We start from the raw sequence: 23,827 nt of genomic DNA on the forward strand, positions 1-23,827 counted from the left end.
GATCACTGTGTTTGATGTGCAGTTACAAGATAACATGACGTCATACCCCGGGTTGTTCTGGACAGAATGAACAGATGTTCCTATTAACTCCAAACTGTTCCCTTTCAATTGCTACCATACTTATGTATTTTCATATTTATTATGTAAGAAACATTTAAATTTGGCCCTATCCATATATATGCCATTTCCCATGAGTGTAAAGAGTTAAAACAACATATCTCAAGTCTGAATCTGGCCCATAGAGTTGGTAACTCACCCTGTAGTCGCTGGCCGTGACGTAGAAGATGGGCTGGAAGGCCAGCCAGATGATACAGGTGGTGTACATGGTGAACCCAATGAACTTGGCCTCGTTGAAGTTCTCTGGACACTTCCTGGTCTTGAAGGCGTACACGGTACAGAGGATGATGAGGATGCAGTTGTAGGTGAGGGACATGAGCATGCTGGAGTCTTTGCTGTTGCACTTGAGGGTAACTATGTCCCTCCTCTCTGGGCTCACCTCCTTCCTGACCCCCGGGGTCTCCACCAGCAGCCAGACCACCACCACCACCAGTTGGCAAGAGATCAGACCCCCGCAGATGGCCACCTGGGAGGCAGGGCTGATGAACCTCGGCCGCTGGGCTCCATCCTTCACTCCGCTGAAGATGCGTGCGATGCGGTTGGTCTTGGTGAGGAGCGCTGAGTAGCAAACAGCGAAGGAGGTGCCCAGGCCAAGTCGACGTAGGGTACACACAGCCATGGAGGGCTTTGCGATATAGATGAAAGTCATGCTGTAGCACATCAGAACACCCAGCAGGAGAATGTAGGACACTTCCCGCCCACTGGCCTTCACCACGGGGGTGTCGTTGTGCTTGAGGAAGAGGCCAATGATGAAGAGTGTACACATCATGCCCAGGCAGGAGATGGTAACCGGGCCTATAGCCCAGGCGTCCTCCCAGCGGATGTACTCCTCAGGCAGGTTGTAGCAGCCCGTCAAGTTGGCCAGGGGCCATTCGCCAAACTTGCAGTCGGCGCAGGTGAACTCATCCATCAGGTACTGGTAGGATTGGCAAGGGATGCAGATCCAGCAGCACACATCTCCAGGCTGCATGCTTTTCACCTCGTTCTTCCTGCAGGGGTCACTACACTGGGAGGTGGGTACAGCATGACCCTCCCAGGGGATCTGGCTGGTGTTGAAGGTCAGACTCTGGGCCCAGTAGCCCACCTTATGGTAGACGTAGCGCCCATCCTCTTTGTGGTAGTGGAATATGTTGTAGCGGCCCAGGCTGTCTCCAAAGGCATCGAACCTCACCATGTTCTCTGTGTCTGCTGGACGGAATGGAGCTGAAAGAGAAGTTGTGAAAGAGAAGACCATGGACGTGTTATGATAGTTGAAAGTCAAATAAGCAAATTAATGTCTATCCATAACAATACAATATATGATCAACCCTCTGAACTCTGACTAAGATTGGTATTTTGAATGAATTGTGTTTTTCTTTCCTAGCATTATGTGTACAATGAACCAAGGATCTTGGCGTCGACATGTTTTGATGGAATGAGCTTGTTTCTGCTTCATCACTTCACCTCTCTGTATCTCCCCTCTGACATTCCATTCCTTCCACATGGGATTGAACAGTGGCTGATGCATCGGGGACACAGGTGCAAACCCAGCATTTACATAATTGAAGCCAGAAGGTTGACTCTGTTTTCTTTGACACAGGTTTATTGCACTTGAATGTGAATGCGATTCAGAAGTCTGTTTTACTATTCAGGTGCCAAAAACTATGGGTTTACAGCAGATTATACCATGGCATTGTTGAATACTCATTTCTTATTGGCTTGAAGGGAATGATTTCCCTATAACGCATAGCATATCGCCATGGTAGAATTCAATGGCTATAATTTATTCTTAATGTTTTGTTTGAATTGCTTTATAAAGCAAAAGTCGATTTCAAAACATTATTGGTGTTGTTGAATTTGATTTTTGTAAAAGCAAGCTAGGACTAATGGTTGGTTAGCTAAACAAGCACATCTGTTTGTTTAGTTACCACAGCAACTACTGTAGCGATCTAGTAACAAGGCTATGTACAGGGGGAACTGGTACTGAGTCAATGTGCGGGGCTACAGGTTAGTCAAGGTAATTAAGTAAATATGTACATGTATGTAGGGGTAAAGTGACTATGCATAGATAATAGATAATAAACATTAGCAGCAACATAAAAAGGGGGGGGGGGGGGGGGGGTCAATGCAAATAGTCCGCTTACCATGCGGTAGCAGAGAGAACAGTCTATGACTAGGGTGGCTGGAGTCTTTGGCAATTTGTAGGGCCTTCCTCTGACACCTCATGTTATAGTGGTCCTGGATGGCGGGAAGCTTGGCCCCAGTGATGTAATCGGCCATACGGACTACCCTCTGTAGCGCCTTGTAGATGGATGCCAAACAGTTGCTATACCAGGCGGTGATGCAACCAGTGGTGCAGCTGTATAACCTTTTGAGGATCTGAGGACCCTTGACAAATCTTTTCAGTCTCTTGAGGGGGAATAGTTGTTGTCGTGCCCTCTTCACTACTGTCTTGGTGTGTTTGGACCATGACAGTTTGTTGGTGATGTGGACACCAACGAACTTGAAGCTCTCAATCTGCTCCACTACAGCCCCGTTGATGAGAATGGGGGAGTGCTTGGCGTTGAACACATTTCTACTCTAAATGGCCATTTCTAGAGGCAAATGTGTTAAATTATAGAACGGGTTGTTTGGATCCTGATTGGTTGATAGGGGACAACAACTCCCGCAAAATACCATAATTCCACAGTTGCAGGCAGGAAATTAATTAACTTTATCTCCCACTGGGAAAAAAAAGCTTCTACACATTATTTTTCCACACTACTATTTGGTTTGCAACAGTTGGGGGTTTTATAAACCTACCAGTCTCCCTCCTCTATGACCTGTGCAACAATGTATAATTTTACAAATGTCATCTCTCCGGTGCGAGTAGGCTAGCCAGCCTAAGATTGAACAATGAACGTGAAACGAATAATTCACAAGGGAAACCGGCGCAAGGCAGCATATGTAGGCCTATTGGATATTTATTAAATCCTTATTTATTGAAGTTATTGTCTCTCATCATTTAATCTGAGATAGATAGCTACATGACAATTATATAGCAAAGTCGAATTAATAGAATGATTAGAATGAACTACTGGGTCAAAACATGAGAAAATAACCGACCAGCCCGCTTGGGTAGTAACTTCAGAATGCAAAAGTTATCCGATGCGGGCCTGGAGGCAAGGGAAATATCTGTGAGTGGCCATCGGTGTGAGAGCTCACTCAATAGTTATTGGCAGCCCCTAACATGGAGAACATAAAGTGCTGGCGCACCATTTTAGCTGGCAACGAGGTGAGGGGGAAGTCCCTTTCTCCGCCAAAGAAGAGGAAATCATTGGCAGTCACTAACCAGTTCCAGGACCATGGAGAGTTCTTCTAATGGCGTGCCATCAACGGAAACTTCACTATTAACGGAAACTTCACGATTCTCCCAGAAATCACCAGCTAGGTTGGTTAGCTCGGACTCCCCAACCATAAATTGTTGCCTATGTAGGAATATTGGATATTTATTAAATCATTCTTTATTGTAATTCTTGTTTCTCATCATCATTGCATGTCTGCTAGCTAGCTACATGCCAATGATTTGTTTAGCATAGCAACGTCGAATGAATAGAATGATTTAGAATGAACGACTGGGTCAAAACATGAGAAAATACAGTATATCCATAAAAATTATGCTGATTCATGATTTCGACTGGTTTAAAAAAGCTGCCTGTCTGTCTCATCCCGACTCCCGAAACGTTCATTACCATAGGACAGCTAGAGATCGAATTTCAATATTGAAACAATGTTGCAAATGTTGGCGAGACAGACAGCAATGTTATTAAAATCTCCACTGTTGAAAACAAAATGCTAGTCTAGAAGGGAGATCATGTCTAGATGCTTTTCCTGAGTAGATCTAGTATATAAATTGCCTGGCTGATCTGATGAGACAGTGGATTGTGCAGTCAGATGGAACAGAGTAAATAGGCATTTCAACGTCATAGATTTATCCTGTGTTCATTTGTGGAATACGGTTTTAACCAATCAGCATCCGGGATTAGACTCACCCGTAGTATAACACACGATAATCTCCGGGTTCAAGGGCGTTATTGCTTAATTATAGCCATGGTATAAAAGGGATCATTAACTCGGGCTCCGTATGTTCTCTGGAAAATAATGCAACTCCTTGGAAGGTCAGTTCCACTCACCTCACGCGTCATGGAATACACCTTCCACGTTGTTTATTATTTCCCTAGAACGCATAGCCTCTTGTTAATTATCCATTACTTCATCACCCTGGAATAAACAGTTACAATCACTTTGTACCATGTCAAAAATATTGAAAATGAATAAATGTATAATGTCTAACTATGGAAAAACTATTTGCAAGCCATGTATAGAAATATCAATGTATTTATTGGATTTTTTTAGAACCATTCTTAGCTGAATAGGCCCGTTTCTTTTAACTAGAGGAAACATGGCTTTACTATGGATGAAGGATCATTTGTGACCCTGCTGTACTGCCTTCTCCCCACAGATGTCCATACACTTCAGGCCATTGGACGATTGTAGTCTTGTAGTCCAATCTGATGTCTTCTGACAGCAAGATCCCCTGGGGATCCATCTAAAAATCCATGAACGGCTGAGATGGATTGCTTGGGTAAAGCAACCCTCATGGACTTCAAACCACCCACCATTACTCATGCATGAAAAAATTATTGCCTTTTACTCCATCAATACTTTAAGACTACTTACTCAGTCAATAGTTTAGTAGTTAGATAGTCAGAGCATTTGGCTTGGTGGTGTTGTACAGATGTGTTGATGCTATAGGGTTTTAAATAAATGATCTGTTACACTTGCTAACTATCTCTGCTCACCACATGAATGATAGTGTCAATGCCTGATGAAAGTGTTAATGTACAGTAATTCCTATTTGTGATATCCAGGTTCTGGGCCAAATCACTGTCCTCACACTCCAGGCAGATGAGATGTGTGACAAAATGAGCCTCAGAGAGTGAGGCTGGACATGGATGTTTCATCTTTGCAAATTGAATCGTTGCAAGCTGTTATCTTCAGCAGTATTATAAACAACAACTTGAATTAGTCATAGGACTGTTCCTATGTTTAGGTAGGAATTGATACAATGGATCTAATTTGATGTAATCAAATTTGTCACCAAGCAGGGCACTCATGGGTAGATTAGGATTGCAAGATATCATGCAGTGTAGTTTTCATTTTCAACATTATGTGGTGAGAGGATAATTAGAGAAAAGGATAATATAGATAAACCAAATGAAGTACTAAAAAAACGAGTTGAATATGGTCTATTTGTTCTCTGGCAATATTCTAAAGAGAGGATACAGTTAAACTACGGAGGTCATGAAATGTTGTCAGCTGCTGGTGATTGTCATGCAAATCACTGCAGGTCTCACAGTAATTGACCTTTATTTAACATCAACACGTTTAGCATCTCCGGCTTCCACACTTAGCGGACCTTTGGAACATGTACAGTTTTAAAAAGTCTAATAAATCCATTTAATATAGCCTACACTATCACAATAAATCCATGATTTATTTTAGACAGGTCTAAAGAAACATTATGGTATGAAGAAAATGTAGCCTATTTCAGAAGAGCAGAATAGCATATTCTGAGCCATCAATATGTTAGGCCCTGATCTGGCTATGCCATATAGCTGTAGGCTACACTAGTTCATTAGGCGAGATTTGCTTATAATTCCCGTGGCATTATTTTATATTATTTTATAGTAAGAACAATACAATTGAACATAGCTGAATAACATAGAAAGGATATTTTATCCAAACGATTTACGAAGGAGTGAGCACATGCGGCTATTCTGTGTTGAGTGGTTGACAAAGAAACAGGTCCTCCTACATGCTTCATTTAGAGTTATTCATGCAGATTTAGTTGTGATACAAACGTTAGGCTATATGTTTTGATTTCTAATATATTCTAAGGCTGCATGATGCAACTCTAATGAAATTGAGTTGCATTAAAGGCAGGCTGCACACACTTCATCAGTATCTCATTCACAATTTGGCAAGCACTGGATAATATTCTCACCCATCAGACTACTCTCAATTTATTATCTGGTATTTACGTATATCCTACTAATGCTGTATATGTGTGGAATATTTTTTTATTTAGAATGACCCACACTTGAATAGTGAATGGAGGTTACGTTTTAAATACGCCAGGTATGCTACACCGTTCGTAAAACAGATTGATATGCATCATTTTTATTTGATTTATTTTCATATATATATTTTTTGCATTTTCCAATTAAGAACATTCAAAACAAAAGTGAAAAGATATTAGACAACGATGGGACAAAGTGACAGTAACAGACGAGCGTAACAAAAAAATAATTATAATTATATATACAAACATACAATAAGAAAAAAATAATAACGAGACATTGGATCACTACATAGGCTACATATTATACATTACGTGTGAAACATTATGTGAGGATTATATATAGATTCAATCAATGAGATGTGGGGGGAGATTCTCCATATAGTCAATAAAAGGTTGCCAAATTCTGTAAAATGTCTTTAACTTATTCCTCAAGCAGTAACTGATTTTCTCCAAAGGGATACAACTATTAACTTCCGATAGCCACATTGCAACTGGCAGGGAGGAATCCAATATCCATTTCAAGGCAATACATTTCTTGGCGATCGCTAGCAATATTTCTGTTAGCTTTATAGTATGGCTTTGCCTAAGATTGGTGTTAGTAAAGTTACCCAGTAGACAGACCTCCGGGTCTAAAGGGAATGCAACCCCGTGAATTGAGGATATGGTATCGCATACCCCCTACCAGAAACCGTGTAGTTTTGAACACTGCCAAGTGGAATGGAGGAATGTTCCTTCACCTGAGCCACATCTAAAACATAGGGAGGAGATATCTGGGTTGAACTTGTGCAGTCTAGATGGGGTGATATAGAGCTGATGGAGGAAATTAAACTGGATCAGCCTGTATCTGGAGTTCAATGTGGATGTAACACCATCCCTGCATAGGTCACGCCATAGATCCTCATCAAGATCAATACCCAGATCTTTTTCCCATCTAAGTCGGGGTTTATCTAGCCCGGGCAGTGTTAGTCCTGACATAAGAGCATCGTATACACAGGAAATGGTCTTGAACAGTGGTTGGTCTGCGTGGCAGAGTTGTTAATTAGGTGACATCTTAGGTAGGTTCCATTGTCCCTTGAGAGTCACCCTAATAAAGTTTCGTAGTTGTAGGTAGCTAAAGAAGTCCCTGTTAGGCAAGTGGTATTTCTGTTTCAGCTGATCAAAAGACATAAGAACTCTCTCCTCGTAACAATGTTCCAGAAGAGTGATCCCCTTATCAGACCATGGTCTAAAGTTACTATTCTGGAAAAACATAGGGATCAATCTATTGTTCCATAAAGGGGTTTTAGGGGAAAGGAATCCCTCTCGTCCGAACAGCTCATGCAGTTTGCACAATGCCAGGACAGAATGTATGATTAAAGGGTTGTCTGTGATGGTTTTTATAGATTTTCTGTCCCATTTGTAAAACAATTCTGCCCCAGTGTCATCATTTACCTCAAGCTTTTCAATGTTCAACCATGAGGGAGAGGGACCATGTGCATAATTTTAAGAATTTAGCAATAAATATAGCTGCACGAGAAAACTGGGATCCTCTTTTAAATAATGTCCAGTCAAAACTCACATGATTGCGCAATAACTGGGCTTATAAGAACATGTTTCTCTAGGCTCTGTAGGCTATGGGCTCTGGACTCTCCAAAACGTATAGGCTTACAGCCTATGGGCTCTCTAAAACATATAGGCTTATGGGCTTGGCTACATGATACATGCGACTGATTTGAAAAAGTGCATACACTGTTCCTTGCCTTTTAGACTGCACACACTGGGCATCATTCACAAGTGATAATATTCTCACTCATCAGACTATTCTCAATTTAATCTGGTCTTTACATATACTACATTTTTTTTGTGTGAAATTAGTTTTGATTTAGAAAGGCCATTATCATACATCTTTCAGAGCAAGAGTAGTGGAAAAAAGACACGTCATCTGTATGCACTTCAATAGCAAATGGAGGATGCTTTTCTGGTGGTTCATTTTCATGCCAGCCAGGTAGGCTACTCCAGGTGTAAAGCAAAGCAATGTGCTTAATTTTAGGAAGTATGTGAAATAAATATTGTAAGCCTATGTAAGCCTATATGATTGGGTCCTCCTCTTTTTAATAGAGGCCATCAAAACTCTGTTTTCTCACGCAATGCATAGCCTATAGAAATGTTGTACAACATGGGCTTATAGGAACACATTTCTTTCCATGCATCAACCAGCTATAAGGAGCTGGCTCTCACTGACCAACAGGTGATTATATTCCTCTCAAACTGTGAATGGCAGGGCTCCCATGAAGTGTTTGATTTGATTTTCGATTTAATTTGCATTGATGACAGAGTGATTAGAGGGACAATAGAGTGCAGAGTATTGGCGTCGCAGGAGGTTGGTGGCCCCTTAATCGGTTAGGACAGGCTGGAGCGTCAAAAGTGGAATGGTACCAAATATAGCAAACGTATGCTTTCCATGTGTTTCATGCCATTTCATTTGCACCGTTGCTGTTTGGTAGGTTACTAATGACCATCAGCATCATTAGAGCGCAGTTACCGTGGCATGACCCAGTGGTCACGTGGAATTTGACTTGGAATTTAACTCGTGACTGCCGCGGTAATATGGTCACGGTGACAATCCTAGATATAGTATTTTTTTAGGATATAGAACATCTCATTTCTCTGTATACAGTATAGTCATGTAGCCTTGTCATAGCCATACACATAAATCTTCTTAACTCACCATCAAACTTGGTCTTGAGAATATACTCCCTGTAGAACCTCCTGCCGTTGCCTGGCTTCAGAGCATCACAGACCTTGGTGGTGGAGTTGGGGCACAGTGTCTGCCTCATGTTGTGCAGGGCATGAGCCATGGCATAGACAGCATTCACCACAAACATGATCTTCGACTCCGGCTCAAACAGGCCATCGCGCAGTGAGTGCTTCCCACAGCCCAGGTCATGGAGGCTACACTGGAAACGATTCTCCCAGAACTCCCTGAACCAGGGGTTACGTGTGTTGTTGTAGGGGTTCAGGCCTGTGAAGTACTCAGCAAACTGAAGGATTGGGTAGGAGGCCAGCTCGATGGTGAAGGCCCCATCTGCCACAGCCTCGCTGCCTCTCACCACGCTATCCTGTCTCCCCCAGCCGTCGCTGGCCACCCAGATGAAGGACACGTTCATGCGGTTGGCGGCTACCAGCAGTTCCCGGGCGTCCTCACTGCGTGTGAAGAGGATGACCACCTTGGCGTTGGACTTCTGCTGTAGCGAGCGGATCACCTGGTCGTAGCTGTAGCGGTTCATCGAGCGGCTCACCTTAGCTGAAGTGGCGATGCAGATCTGGCTGGCGCGGGCTTCCTGCTGGAAGGCATCGATACCTGTCTCACCGTAGTCGCCCTCCGATGCCACGGTGGACACGTAGGTCCAATTGAAGTAGCGCAGGATCTCTGCCATGGCCTTGGCCTGATAGAAGTCAGGGGGCACCGTGCGGGCAAAGTAGTCGTAGCGGCTCTTGTCACTGAGCTTGGCGCTGGTGGAGGCGTAGCTGATCTGGGGAATCTGGAAAAGACGAAGGAGGTTTGCCACCTGGAGAGAGAGAGAGGTACCATGAGACCATGATCAAGATTTCAACAATACTGTAGGTATTTACTGTATCTAGACTTTACACCGGGGTTCCCCAACTGGCAGCCCACAGGACAAATTTGGCTCATATTAGTTGCCCCCCCGAGTTCTTGGAGCAAAACAAATCAAATCAAATGTTTTGTATTTGTTGGACATAAAATACTGTTAAAACACCACTAAATCAGAGGTCAATTTGCAGTCCACAAATTATTTGTAATTATGTTCCGGCCCCATGACCATCCTCTCAAGAAAAAATCTCCCCCCTGCTAAATCTAGTTGATGATGCCTGCTTTACACCCTCATAATAGTACTGGTAAAGTTTAGTACTATCTGTTATACATGTATTACAATTCACTGCATTAATGGGATTTCTGATATTTTATTGAATCAAAACAGATATTGCGTGTGGGTCATTTCTTTATAACTCATAATTTCGTAAATTGATGAAATGAGCCATATCTGATACAGAATACTGTAGTCTCACTAGCATTTTGGCCAACAGGGACAATCAGTCTCACTCCAATCCGTAGCCTCTCATCTCCCTCTGAGTCCCAGCAGTCTATTTCACAAATCTCCTTTCTGCTGATTGTGTGACAACATCCTGGGGTTGCCACGGGCTCCAGGGATGCCCACATAGCCTACTACCCAGATATGTCATATCTGATCTACCACACTGTCAACAATATCCACCAATAAAGCCATGCAATATCAGATGATTCATTGGCTTGATATGGAAACACATGATATGAACTACATTTAGATATAGATTCTTTATAGATTCCATTTCACTATAAAGAAATGCATAGAAAAAGACACACTGTAACGATCGTTGTTGGGAGGTGCAGCGTGGAAGGCGTTCATCATATTAATTAATGTGAACCAGCAACAAAACAAATAAAGAGTAACAAAACAAACATGCAGCTTTGAAGGGCTAAAAAGCAACAATACAAAATCAAGATCCCACACCAAACAGGTGGGAAAAGGCTGCCTAAATATCCCCAATCAGAGACAACGATAGACAGCTGCCTCTGGGAACCATACCAGGCCAACATAGAAATAAAAAAACTAGAGTATGCACCCTAGTCACACCCTGACCTAACCAAAATAGAGAATAAAAAGGCTCTCTAAGGTCAGGGCGTGACAGACACAGAGAGACAGACAGAAGGGGAGTCTGGTCATGCCAAAGAATGCCACGCCACATGTATTCTCTTTTAATTCAGGGTCTCACTCTCATAGCATAACATCCTGAATTCCAGCAAACCTTTCCTTTAATGAAATTTGATAGCACATCATGATTTACGTAGGTATTCAATACTTTGTTTGACATTTAATTTGTGCAATTTTAAGATACAAGTCAAGAATAAGAAAATTGATTTCTAGGTGTTCTGAAATTATGTTGAAATAGTATGCACGGCCATATATAGAAGATCAGGGTTATTTGACCAAGACCTCTATGAGATATCTAATTAATTCTGTATATCATAATAATTAACGATTATTAAACATTTTTGCTAGTTAAAAATGCAGCGTAAATGAAGCCAAACATTGGGAGATGTCAAGGGAAATCTGTTGTGATGTGCCTAAATGAGTCTTAATCACAGGACTCTTTATTACGTTTTCTGTTTTGCAGACGCTCTTATCCAGAGCGACTTACAGGAACAATTAGTGTTAAGTGCCTTGCTCAAGGGCACATCGGCATATTTTTCACCTAGTCTGATCTGGGATTCAATCCAGCAACCTTTTGGCTACTGGTCCAACCCTCTTAACCGCTAGGGTACCTACCCTCCTTATTATTTTGAGATCAGAGGGATGAATACCAGATGTGATTTCCTAACTGAGATATTTATTCAAATGAATGCATTAATATTATACAATACATTCTACAATAGCAAAATCAGAAGCAGCTGGAATTGAACCCAAGACCTCAATTGTCCAGATACAAACTAGTCATCCATCTAGACTCTAAACCTCAGAATGTCATATATGGTGATTTATATTGCCACGGTATGCGTCACAGGAATTATTGATACACTATTACAGTAAAATGTAACTAAAATATCTTGTTCTTTAAACAAGAGAAGGTGGCAGTCAAATAATATTCAAAATAGTTCTTACGTTTTATGCATGTTGCCATAGAAACTGTTTATAACATATGAGTAGTTGTCTGTTTAATATTTGAAAAGTGTGTTTCCCTGGAGGCTTCCTGCCTGGCTGACTAGAGATTCCCTGACTGGGAGCCCTAGTTATTATTGCCATGAAACATTCTCCAAAAACCTCTCCTTCCCTAACCCACCTCGACAGGCTTTTTAAACACATGTTCAGACAGCTAGCAGCAGCCAGTTTTTCTCCTAGGAGAATTCGAGGACCAACTTAAGTGCCAACTGACACAAGATTCAGAAAGTACAAAATCTATGTCTAACTTTAATCTAAAAATATAACTTCCTAGATTAGCACTACCAACAACCTTTACCCACTGGGGCACAGAAGTCAATTCAATGTCTATTACAAGTTGGTTCAATGTAATTTCATTCAAATTACGTGGAAACAATGTTGATTCAACATGTGTGTATCTAGTGGGTAGTTTGCTCAACTGTAATGCAACAATGATTTTAATTGGATGCATGTAACCCTGAAGTCATTGACAAGCACTGGCGTGTATTCATGGAAGCCAAGGGAAGCCAGGCTTCCCCAAAAAATTGACAGAGAAAAAAATAAAAATAATGTATGTATTTTTATCTTTTGCTTCTCACCTGAGAAAGCTTCAGAGCGCGTGAAACAGCGCCCCTGTGTATGTGTAGGCCATCTATCTGATGCTGTCAGGACCAAAAGAGTATGACATTGTTGTCGCCCGTAGCATTTTTTTGTTTTTACATTAATTTAACTAGGCAAGTCAGTATAACAAATGCTTATTTACAATGACGGCCTACCCCAGAAAAACCCAGACGACGTTGGGCCAATTGTGCGCCGCCCTATGGGACTCTCAATCACGGCCGGATGTGATACATCCTGATTTGAACCAGGTACTGTAGTGACACCTCTTGCACTGAGATGCAGCGCCTTAGATCGCTGCGCCATTCGGGAGCATTGAACGCAAGGGAAGGGAGCATTTGGCCACCCTTGATAAAAAAATAAAAATAGTAATAGCCAATCAGCGTTGAGCTAAACTGATTGAGCTCAACTGTGAATGGTCCTGGCGCACCAAAAGAAAGTCGAGAGAAGCCAGTTTGTATTTGGCTTCACTCCAATCACATCGAATCAAGAGCATACGTCATTGACAGAAACTCGTTCTGCATCTCATTGTGTTGTTGTCCTCTGGTGGCTAATTAGCTCAAATTGACCCATTCCTAAATTAGTCATGGATAGAGATAAGGATTTGGACTTTTACTAAATTCTCTGTAATGGCCAATGATTAAAACGGTAATTATGATCCAACCATAAATTCATACATTGTGCACCTGGCCTGAGAGGATGGAAGTTCAATATGTAGCTAGATGTAGAAGGCAAATGTTCACAAGCTAACCATGCCCTTGAAAGGAAATTAGGCTAGTGAGCAAGCATTTTAGCCAGGTAGCCTAGAACAACAACATATACAAGTGGGTACTGTATGACAGAGTGATGAAAGATGAAAGAGAGGAGGATTCTCATTTCTCTGCAAGTAGGGTGAGTCAAAATGTTTTTTCTACTTGCATGAACACGCATGCACACACACACATTCACAGAAATCAGAACCATGGACAGCCACATCATATTTACAGTTGAAGTCAGAAGTTTACATACACCTTAGCCATTTACATTTAAACTCAGTTTTTCACATTTCCTGACATTTAATCCAAGTAAAAATTCCCTGTTTTAGGTCAGTTAGGATCACCACTTTATTTTAAGAATGTGAAATGTCAGAATAATAGTAGAGAGAATGATTTATTTTAGCTTTAATTTCTTTCATCACATCCCCAGTGGGTCAGAAGTTTACATACATATTGTTTAACTTGGGTCAACGTTTCAGGTAGCCTTCCAGAAGCTTCCCACAATATGTTGGGTGAATTTTGGCCCATTCCTCCTAACAGAGCTAGTGTAACTGAGTCAGGTTTGTAGGCCTCCTTGCTCGCACATGCTTTTTCAGTTCTGCCCACAAATGTTCTATCAGATTGAGGTCAGGGCTTTGTGACGGTCACTCCAATACCTTGACTTTGTTGTCCTTAAGCCATTTTGCCACAACTTTGGAAGTGTGCTTGGGGTCATTGTTCATTTGGAAGACCTATTTGCGACCAAGCTTTAACTTCCTGACCGATGTCTTGAGATGTTGCTTCAATATATACACATAATTTTCCTCCCTCGTGATGCCATCAATTTTGTGAAGTGCACGAGTTCCTCCTGCAGCAAAGCACCCCCACAACATGATGCTGCCACCCCCGTGCTTCACGGTTGGGATGGTGTTCTTTGGCTTGCAAGCCTCCCCCATTTTCCTCCAAACATAACAATGGTCATTATGGCCAAACAAAAAGTACGATCTTTGTCCCTATGTGCAGTTGGCTTTTTTATGGTGGTTATGGAGCAGTGGCTTCTTCCTTGCTGAGCGGCCTTTCAGGTTATGTCGATATAGGACTCGTTTTACTGTGGATATAGATACTTTTGTACCTGTTTCCTCCAGCATCTTCACAAGGTCCTTTGCTGTTGTTTTGGGATTGACTTGCACTTTTCGCACCAAAGTACCATTCATCTCTAGGAGACAGAACGCGTTTCCTTCCTGAGCGAAATGACGGCTGCGTGGTCCCATGGTGTTTATACTTGCATACTATTGTTTGTACAGATGAACGTGGTACCTTCAGGCATTTGGAAATTGCTCCCAAAGATGAACCAGACTTGTGGAGGTCTACAACTGTTTTTCTGGGTTCTTGGCTGATTTCTTTTTATTTTCCCATGATGTCAAGCAAGGATGCACTGAGTTTGAAGGTAGGCCTTGAAATACATCCACATGTACACCTACAATTGACTCAAATGATGTGAATTAGCCTATCAGAAGCTTCTAAAGCCATGACATTCTCTGGAATTATCCAAGCTGTTTAAAGGCTCAGTCAACTTAGTGTATGTAAACTTCTGACCCACTGGAATTGTGATACATTGATACATAAGTGAAATAATCTGTCTGTAAAAAAAATGTTGGAAAAATTACTTTTGTCATACACAAAGTAGATGTCCTAACCAACTTGCCAAAAACTATAGTTTGTTAACAAGAAATGTGTGGAGTGGTTGAAAAACAAGATTTAATGACGCTAACCTAAGTGTATGTAAACTTCCGACCTCAACTGTAGCTTATGTTGATTGTACAATTGTTTTTGATATCTTTTAGTTGTCGCTGTATTAGACTAAGCATAGGTGACTGGATTATGATGAAATGTTGAAGTTAAAATGTTGCTGGAATAGTGGAGGCAGCTCCTGTTCTGTTTTCTTTGCGACTTGTTTTCTTTGCGACTAATTAAGTCCAGGAAAGGCATCTAGTTTACAACGTCTTAGCACTCAGACTAAATTTGACAGATTTCACTTTTTCAAAAACACTAAAATTATAGAGTGAGGAGATAGAAAGAAAATAATATTGGGTCCGAAAAATTAAACAGCTGGATGGAGCAAACTATTTCATTTGTTGAGTCAGCTGTCAGTGTTGATGAATTAATGCAGAGCTATACCTGATTGTGACAGGCAGCTTGATGGTATACTATTGACATAGGACTTGTGTAGCAGACCCATTAAGTGTCACCTAAGTATGTCCACACATCAACATGTACGAGTTGACACATCACTGAGTTTACTATGACTTGGAATGGAAAAGTCTTGAGTTCAGCATCAAAAGAAAATGGTACACACATTTATACGATAGTCTTCTCTGCAACTAAACATACATTTCTCAACATTAGTAGATAACTCCCAATCAATATTTATTTTCTCCTCCATCAAGAATCTTAAGTGTAATTCCCCATGCCCCAGGATGTATCTTATGTTGGTTTTTATTAATCCATACACATTCCCAGATGAGATAAAGCGTAACCCAGAGGCCATGTCACGGGTACAGTGGTATTGTGGGCAATGATTAAAACCATGTATCTGACTTACTTGTCTTTGTCAGGCTTCCTTACCACTCAAATGATGTGAATGCTCTCAGGCCCAGTGATACCTATAACAAATTGTTGCCAGGGCCTTGGGGAATGACATGATCCACCCATCCCTCACTCCTCAAGCAATTAGATTTATTTGCTCAAAGGCAACTCTTAACTTTTGGTCAAATTACTGATCTGTCAGTCTGGTAGACTGAAATCAAATATACTTCAAGCAGAATACTCCCATGTATTGAGAAACAAAAATCTTTCACACTGTTTATCTTTCTTGAATCACTATTATTGATTAACTTCTAGTTCCATATTCACTTTGTACTGCAGCCTAGCTGACTTAAACATATTAGACATGCAGCTCATACTATTCCCGACACGTGGAGACTCCTCCTCCGTGAGAGAGCTCTGTATTTAATTAAGAAAATTAGGGAGCAGGCAAGGAGAGGATTTGTATAGGAAGAGTTTGCTATAGAGCAGATTAGTTGGAACAAGGTTCTCTCTGGAGCACACAGCCTGAGTGTGGAAAGAGAGATTTCAGACAGAGACATGACCGTAATAAACAGCGCTCTGACAGGTTTTTCAGCTCTCATGTATTCTTCACACCGACAAGAAACCCAGCACAGTGGAAGAACAGAGTGCCGAAAGACAAAAGCACAGCCGAGCACCATGTCCACGGCTCAGTATCAAAACACAGTAACCTGACACAGAAACAGAGTAAAAGTACAGGAGTTGAAATAGTGCTAAAGCTAATAGAGACTAGAGTGGTGCAGCACTCATTATTGCATTAATAATAGAAGGCTCCAGGGTGGTGAAATGTTATGTCGTACTAGTGGTACAGCAGTAGTAATAGAAGGCTCCAGGGTGGTGAAATGTTATGTCGTAATAGTGGTACAGCAGTAGTGTCTTGATTAATGTTGGTGCAGAAGATATTAATCTATGGCTAGTTTGGACTTTAGTAGCTAAATGACTTCAACGTTTTCTCCCCATGCAGAGAAAACAATTATTGAATTTACACTTGGTGGGTTTCGGAAATAGAAAACCTGAGGTTGCTGTGCAAGTTCCCCTGTGCAATATTACAGGGAAGAGTCAGATTTCCTAAAGAGGTGCTCAGGTTTTCTGGTGAAAATTTACAGTGAGAATGATTATACAGTATGATCAAAACTTATTGATGATACCGTGTGAAGTATCTGATTTTATTTTGTGCTTGCAAGCACACATCTTTGTTCCATTTGATCAATTCCATTGATTAATGGTTTATGGAAATCATTTTCAAACTGGTTTCTACAAGTTAATGAGCGAGAAGGATCAACAGCAGCAGCCAGCGCAGCCACCATTTCTGTATGGACCTGACTTTGTGCACGGGGGCATTGTCATGCTGAAACAGGAAAGGGCCTCCCCAAACTGTTGCCACAAAGTTGGAAGCACAGAATCGTCTAGAATGGCGGTGTATGCTGTAGAGTTAAGATTTCCCTTCACTGGAACTAAGGCGCCTAGCCCAAAGCATGAAAAACATCCCCAGACCATTATTCCTCCTCCACCAAACGTTATAGTTTGCACTATGCATTCGGGCATGTAGCGTTCTCCTGACATCCTCCAAACCCAGATTTGTCCATCAGACTGACAGATGGTGAAGCGTGATTCATCACTCCAGAGAATGGGTTTCCACTGCTCCTCCAACACCACCCCAACCGTGGCTGCTCGGCCATGGAAACAAATTTCATGAAGCTCCCAAAGAACAGTTATTGTGCTGACGTTGCAGCCAAAGGCAGTTTGGAACTCGGTAGTGAGTGTTGCAACCAATGACAGACGATTTTTACGCGCTGCGTGCTTTAGCACTCGGGGGTCCCGTTCTGTGAGCTTGTGTGGCCTACCACTTCGCGGCTGAGCCATTGTTGATCCTAGACATTTCCACTTGACAATAAAAGCAATTACAGTTGACTGGGGCAGCTCTAGCAGGGTAGAAATTTGACGAACTGACTTGTTGGAAAGGTGGCATCCACGTTGAAAGTCACTGAGCTCTTCAGTAAGGCCATTCTACTGTCAATGTTGGTCTATGGAGATTGCATGGCTGTGTGCTTGATTTTATACACCTGTCAGCAATGGGTGTGACTGAAATAGCCAAATCCACTCATTTGAAGGGGTGTCCACATACTTTTATATCTATAGTGTAGCGAGAGGAAGAAGGGAGCGAGAGAGGAAGAAGAGAGAGGGAGGGGGAAAGAGTGAGGCCAGATAAAGAGAGAGAAAGAGAAGACAAATAGAGAGAATAGAAGAGAGGTAGAGGCTGTCCTTATTCAGGCCACAGCAGCACAGCCTCATGGAAATGCCCATCTGCTCTTCCAATAAGGTTGTCTCAGTGTGCTTCTGCAGCAATAACACAGAATTCCCACCGTGCCAGTCCTGCGCCATGCTCACTATCACACATGCACAGCTGCACACTCATACACTCTCAAACATATATGTGCCCTCAGGGGCGTCATGCACCCCAAAAATCTGAGGGGATACAAAGTATGTGAGGAAGGTTGGATGGTAGTCCGAATGGGGATTAGGCCCCCTGTCCATAAATAGGAGAATTTTGCATTTTTCAAACACCTGAAACAGCTTTTCGCTGCAATCTAGAGCCATCCTCATTATGTATAATTCTATGTAAAAATATATATATATAATAATCAACTGTAATCTTCGGTGTGCCTCAAGGCTCCATTTTAGGACCCCTATTGTTTTCACTATATATTTTACCTCTTGGTGATGTCATTCGGAAACATAACTTTCACTATAATGCGGATGACGGATGACACACAGCCGTACATTTCGATGAAACATTGTGAAGCCCCATTATTGCCCTGAGCTCCTATGTCAGCCACACTAGAAGTTGTGAATGGCTGGGGCTCCATCGGGACCTGTGCATCATAGCTAGACGTTTACTAAACATCCATCGTCACTGTAATTAATTGAACACACTATGGCGGGAGAAGAGGCAATACAAGTACCAGTCCATCTCAATGTCTCCTCTATGGCATCTAAGATTGTCATCTGAGCTTACAACCTCCCCTAGATAATTCCTTGCCCCCACTACCTTAGACCAAAACAGAATAGTTTTTTTAACACTTTCACACCCTGATCTGCTCATCATTTGCACTATTCCTTTTTTTGGATGTTATTTTTATGGAATTGTCTGCCTATCCATGTGAGAGACGCAGACTCGGTCTCGACCTTTAAGTCTTTATTAAAGACTTATCTCTTCAGTAGGTCCTATGATTGAGTGTAGTCTGGCCCAGGAGTGTGAAGGTGAATGGAAAGGCACTGGAGCAATGAACCGCCCTTGCTGTCTGTCTGGCTGGTTCCCCTCTCTCCACTGGGATTCTCTGCCTCAAACCCTATTACAGGGGCTGAGTCACTGGCTTACTGGTGCTCTTCCATGCCGTCCCAAGGACGGGTGTGTCACTTGAGTGGGTTGAGTCACTAACATGATCTTCCTGTCCGGGTTGGTGTTCCCCCTTGGGTTGTGCCGTGGGGGAGATCTTCATGGGCTATACTCGGCCTTGTCTCAGGATGGAAAGTTGGTGGTTGAAGATATCCGTCTAGTGGTGTGGGTGCTGTGCTTTGGCAAAGTGGGTGGGGTTATATCCTGCCTGTTTGGCCCTGTCCGGGGGTATCGTCAGACGGGGCCACAGTTTCTCCTGACCCCTCCTGTCTCAGCCTCCAGTATTTATGCTTCAGTAGTTTGTGTCGGGGGGCTAGGGTCAGTCTGTTATATCTGAAGTATTTCTCATGCCTTATCCGGTGTCCTGTGTGAATTTAAGTATGCTCTCTCTAATTCTCTCTCTTTTTCTTTCTCTTTTTCTTTATTTCTCTCATTCTTTCTTTCTTTCTTTCTCTCTCTCGGAGGACCTGAGCCCTAGGACCATGCCTCAGGACTACCTGGCCTGATGACTCCTTGCTGTCCCCAGTCCACCTGGTCGTGCTTCTGCTCCAGTTTCAACTGTTCTGCCTGCGGCTATGGAACCCTGACCTGTTCACCGGGCGTGCTACCTGTCCCAAACCTGCTCTCTAGAGACAGTAGGAGCAGTAGAGATACTCTGAATGATCGACTATGAAAAGCCAACTGACATTTACTACTAAGGTTGACCTGTTGCACCATCTACAACCATTTTGGTTATTATTATTTGACCCTGCTGGTCATCTATGAACATTTGAACATCTTGGCCATGTTCTGTTATAATCTCCACCCGGCACAGCCAGAAGAGGACTGGCCACCCCTCATAGCCTGTTCCTCTCTAGGTTTCTTCCTAGGTCCTGGCCTTTCTAGGGAGTTTTTCCTAGCCACCGTCCTTCTACACCTGCATTGCTTGCTGTTTGGGGTTTTAGGCTGGGTTTCTGTACAGCACTTTGTGACATCAGCTGACATCATAACCTCTCTGCGTGCACTGCCAGATACACATATACACACACACTTAATACTGAGGAAGGTGATGTTCAAAGAAGATGTAATATATTGTGGTCAGTGTGTGTTGTTGAACTATCTCCTTCCCTAGGTGTAGAATCAATAGCAGTTCACTTCTCAAGAGTTTAGTTGCTTGGCAACCAGGTGGAAATGTGACCCGATTAGACAATAGAGGACTGGATCTCTCTCATCAGAGCTCCCCTCTCACCTTGCCGAGCGATATTGGCCCCCATACTGTAATGGGTCCAGAGGTGGCTAGTGGGAGGAGCTATAGGAGGATGGGCTCATTGTAATGGCTGGAATGGAATACAGTGCCTTGCGAAAGTATTTGGCCCCCTTGAACTTTGCGACCTTTTGCCACATTTCAGGCTTCAAACATAAAGATATAAAACTGTATTTTTTTGTGAAGAATCAACAACAAGTGGGACACAATCATGAAGTGGAACGACATTTATTGGATATTTCAAACTTTTTTAACAAATCAAAAACTAAAAAATTGGGCGTGCAAAATTATTCAGCCCCCTTAAGTTAATACTTTGTAGCGCCACCATTTGCTGTGATTACAGCTGTAAGTCGTTTGGGGTATGTCTATCAGTTTTGCACATCGAGAGACTGACATTTTTTCCCATTCCTCCTTGCAAAACAGCTCGAGCTCAGTGAGGTTGGATGGAGAGCATTTGTGAACAGCAGTTTTCAGTTTTTTCCACAGATTCTCGATTGGATTCAGGTCTGGACTTTGACTTGGCCATTCTAACACCTGGATATGTTTATTTTTGAACCATTCCATTGTAGATTTAGCTTTATGTTTTGGATCATTGTCTTGTTGGAAGACAAATCTCCGTCCCAGTCTCAGGTCTTTTGCAGACTCCATCAGGTTTTCTGCCAGAATGGTCCTGTATTTGGCTCCATCCATCTTCCCATCAATTTTAACCATCTTCCCTGTCCCTGCTGAAGAAAAGCAGGCCCAAACCATGATGCTGCCACCACCATGTTTGACAGTGGGGATGGTGTGTTCAGCTGTGTTGCTTTTACGCCAAACATAACGTTTTGCATTGTTGCCAAAAAGTTCAATTTTGGTTTCATCTGACCAGAGCACCTTCTTCCACATGTTTGGTGTGTCTCCCAGGTGGCTTGTAGCAAACTTTAAACAACACTTTTTATGGATATCTTTAAGAAATGTCTTTCTTCTTGCCACTCTTCCATAAAGGCCAGATTTGTGCAATATACGACTGATTGTTGTCCTATGGACAGAGTCTCCCACCTCAGCTGTAGATCTCTGCAGTTCATCCAGAGTGATCATGGGCCTCTTGGCTGCATCTCTGATCAGTCTTCTCCTTGTATGAGCTGAAAGTTTAGAGGGACGGCCAGGTCTTGGTAGATTTGCAGTGGTCTGATACTCCTTCCATTTCAATATTATCGCTTGCACATTGCTCCTTGGGATGTTTAAAGCTTGGGAAATCTTTTTGTATCCAAATCCGGCTTTAAACTTCTTCACAACAGTATCTCGGACCTGCCTGGTGTGTTCCTTGTTCTTCATGATGCTCTCTGCGCTTTTAACGGACCTCTGAGACTATCACAGTGCAGGTGCATTTATACGGAGACTTGATTACACACAGGTGGATTGTATTTATCATCATTAGTCATTTAGGTCAACATTGGATCATTCAGAGATCCTCACTGAACTTCTGGAGAGAGTTTGCTGCACTGAAAGTAAAGGGGCTGAATAATTTTGCACGCCCAATTTTTCAGTTTTTGATTTGTTAAAAAAGTTTGAAATATCCAATAAATGTCGTTCCACTTCATGATTGTGTCCCACTTGTTGTTGATTCTTCACAAAAAAATACAGTTTTATATCTTTATGTTTGAAGCCTGACATGTGGCAAAAGGTCGCAAAGTTCAAGGGGGCCGAATACTTTCGCAAGGCACTGTAAATGGAACGGTATCAAACACATAAAATATATGGAAACCACATTTATTTTATTCCAGCCATTACAATTAGACCGTCCTCCTATAACTCCTCCCACCAGCCTCCTCTGAATGGGTCACTTAAATATGCTCTGCCAGGGACCCCACAGTCACCACAGCAGACAACACACACTCCAGCTGTCATTCGAAGGAAGGAAATAATTAATGTATTAGAATGCATGCATATCTTAAATTGTGTTGGCACTTCATCTTGGCAGTTTTGTCTTCTGAAGCCCTTTTAACTCTCTCACTCAGTTCTCGTCCATCTTCATCACACAACCAATTCCCATCCTTTCTGTCTCAGATGGAGCATTGTACAAAATGGTCATGACATCACGTGTTGTCCGATCCAAGTGTTCAGGAGGTCCTTCATCCTTCCAACTGAGATCGACTTCTCACCCCCATTTTCTCTCTTGTCACAATAGTATGGCCAAGCAAACTGGGAGTGGGCTAAAATGTTGCCGCCCAGGATCGTAAGGAGGACAGGGGACACACTCATTCAGTGGTGCAGAGGATGATATGGATTTTGAGACTGCATGAATAGTGAGCTCTGCCGAGCCACTGAATAACCAAATTACGTGAATTATTTATTATTTGGGGGGGAACATGTTCCTTACTTTTTCCCTATGAATTATGCATTTCCACTGCATTGCTTTACTGATATCTTTCATCATTATTGTACTTTCTGGCATGAATTCCACCATGTGTGTGCATCCATGTAAAATCCACTGGGTGAGTCATGTGTGCTCCAAGAGATCGGCACTGTCTAGAACCAGATGAAAACCGCTGAGGACTAAAAATAGCCATTGTCTTTAAAATAAGAATGAGATGTTAGAGCTCTCTGTTACCACAGCCCAGAACCTCATTAATATAGTATACATTAGGAGAATTATTCTAGTCTAGTAAATGTCAACCAATATTGTGTGTGTGTGTGTGTGTGTGTGTGTTCGTGTGTGTGTTTGTGTGTGTTATCATTAGACAGAAGAGGCAATTGCCTCAGGACTCACATAATCAAGAGGCCTCATGAGCTGGGCTTTTTTTAAATATATATATAATGTTTCAATATTTCTCAGCTCGTGGCAAAAAACAACAAAAAAACAATAAAAAATCCCCATTAAAATCTGTCTGTCTGTTTCAGCTAGAGCTATCTGGGGTGGGGTGGGGGGGGGGACTATGTGACTAAATCCAAAGCATCCGCCAGTGTCGGCCTTCCGGATCTGCGGCGGTGGATGGTGGCTGAGCTACAGCGGTGTTTGTAAGACCAGGAAAAACGCCGCGAAAATCGGTCTACTCTCGAAAACTTCTGTAACATCCGAGCGGTTTGGGCTACACACTAATATGACCACTCTATTGAAATATTAGACACTCACAAACACAATCCATTTTCTACGACCCCCACAAGTGTCATGGGGCTCGTCTGAAGGCAACCCGGTACCGGGTCGAAAGATTTGTGGACGTGAATACGGCATTTCAATGTAAAAGGTATACAGATAATTCCACTGTTAAAAAATAA

General features: G+C 42.3%; 1 protein-coding gene across 2 annotated transcripts in view; it reads right to left on the reverse strand.

Moving 5' to 3' along the window:
* Positions 1 to 23,827, reverse strand: part of LOC110494268 (metabotropic glutamate receptor 2) — a 75,902-nt gene that overhangs the window by 8,968 nt on the left and 43,107 nt on the right. For both annotated transcript variants that reach the window (XM_036950357.1, XM_021569208.2), the window contains exons 3-4: positions 8,928 to 9,768; positions 257 to 1,320 (exon numbers count right to left, since the gene is read on the reverse strand). In XM_036950357.1, the coding sequence (XP_036806252.1) occupies positions 257 to 1,320; positions 8,928 to 9,768 (1,905 nt within the window). The remainder of the gene's footprint in view (positions 1 to 256; positions 1,321 to 8,927; positions 9,769 to 23,827) is intronic.

This window comes from Oncorhynchus mykiss, chromosome 17 (genome assembly GCF_013265735.2).
Source record: "Oncorhynchus mykiss isolate Arlee chromosome 17, USDA_OmykA_1.1, whole genome shotgun sequence".
Lineage (NCBI taxonomy): Eukaryota > Metazoa > Chordata > Actinopteri > Salmoniformes > Salmonidae > Oncorhynchus > Oncorhynchus mykiss.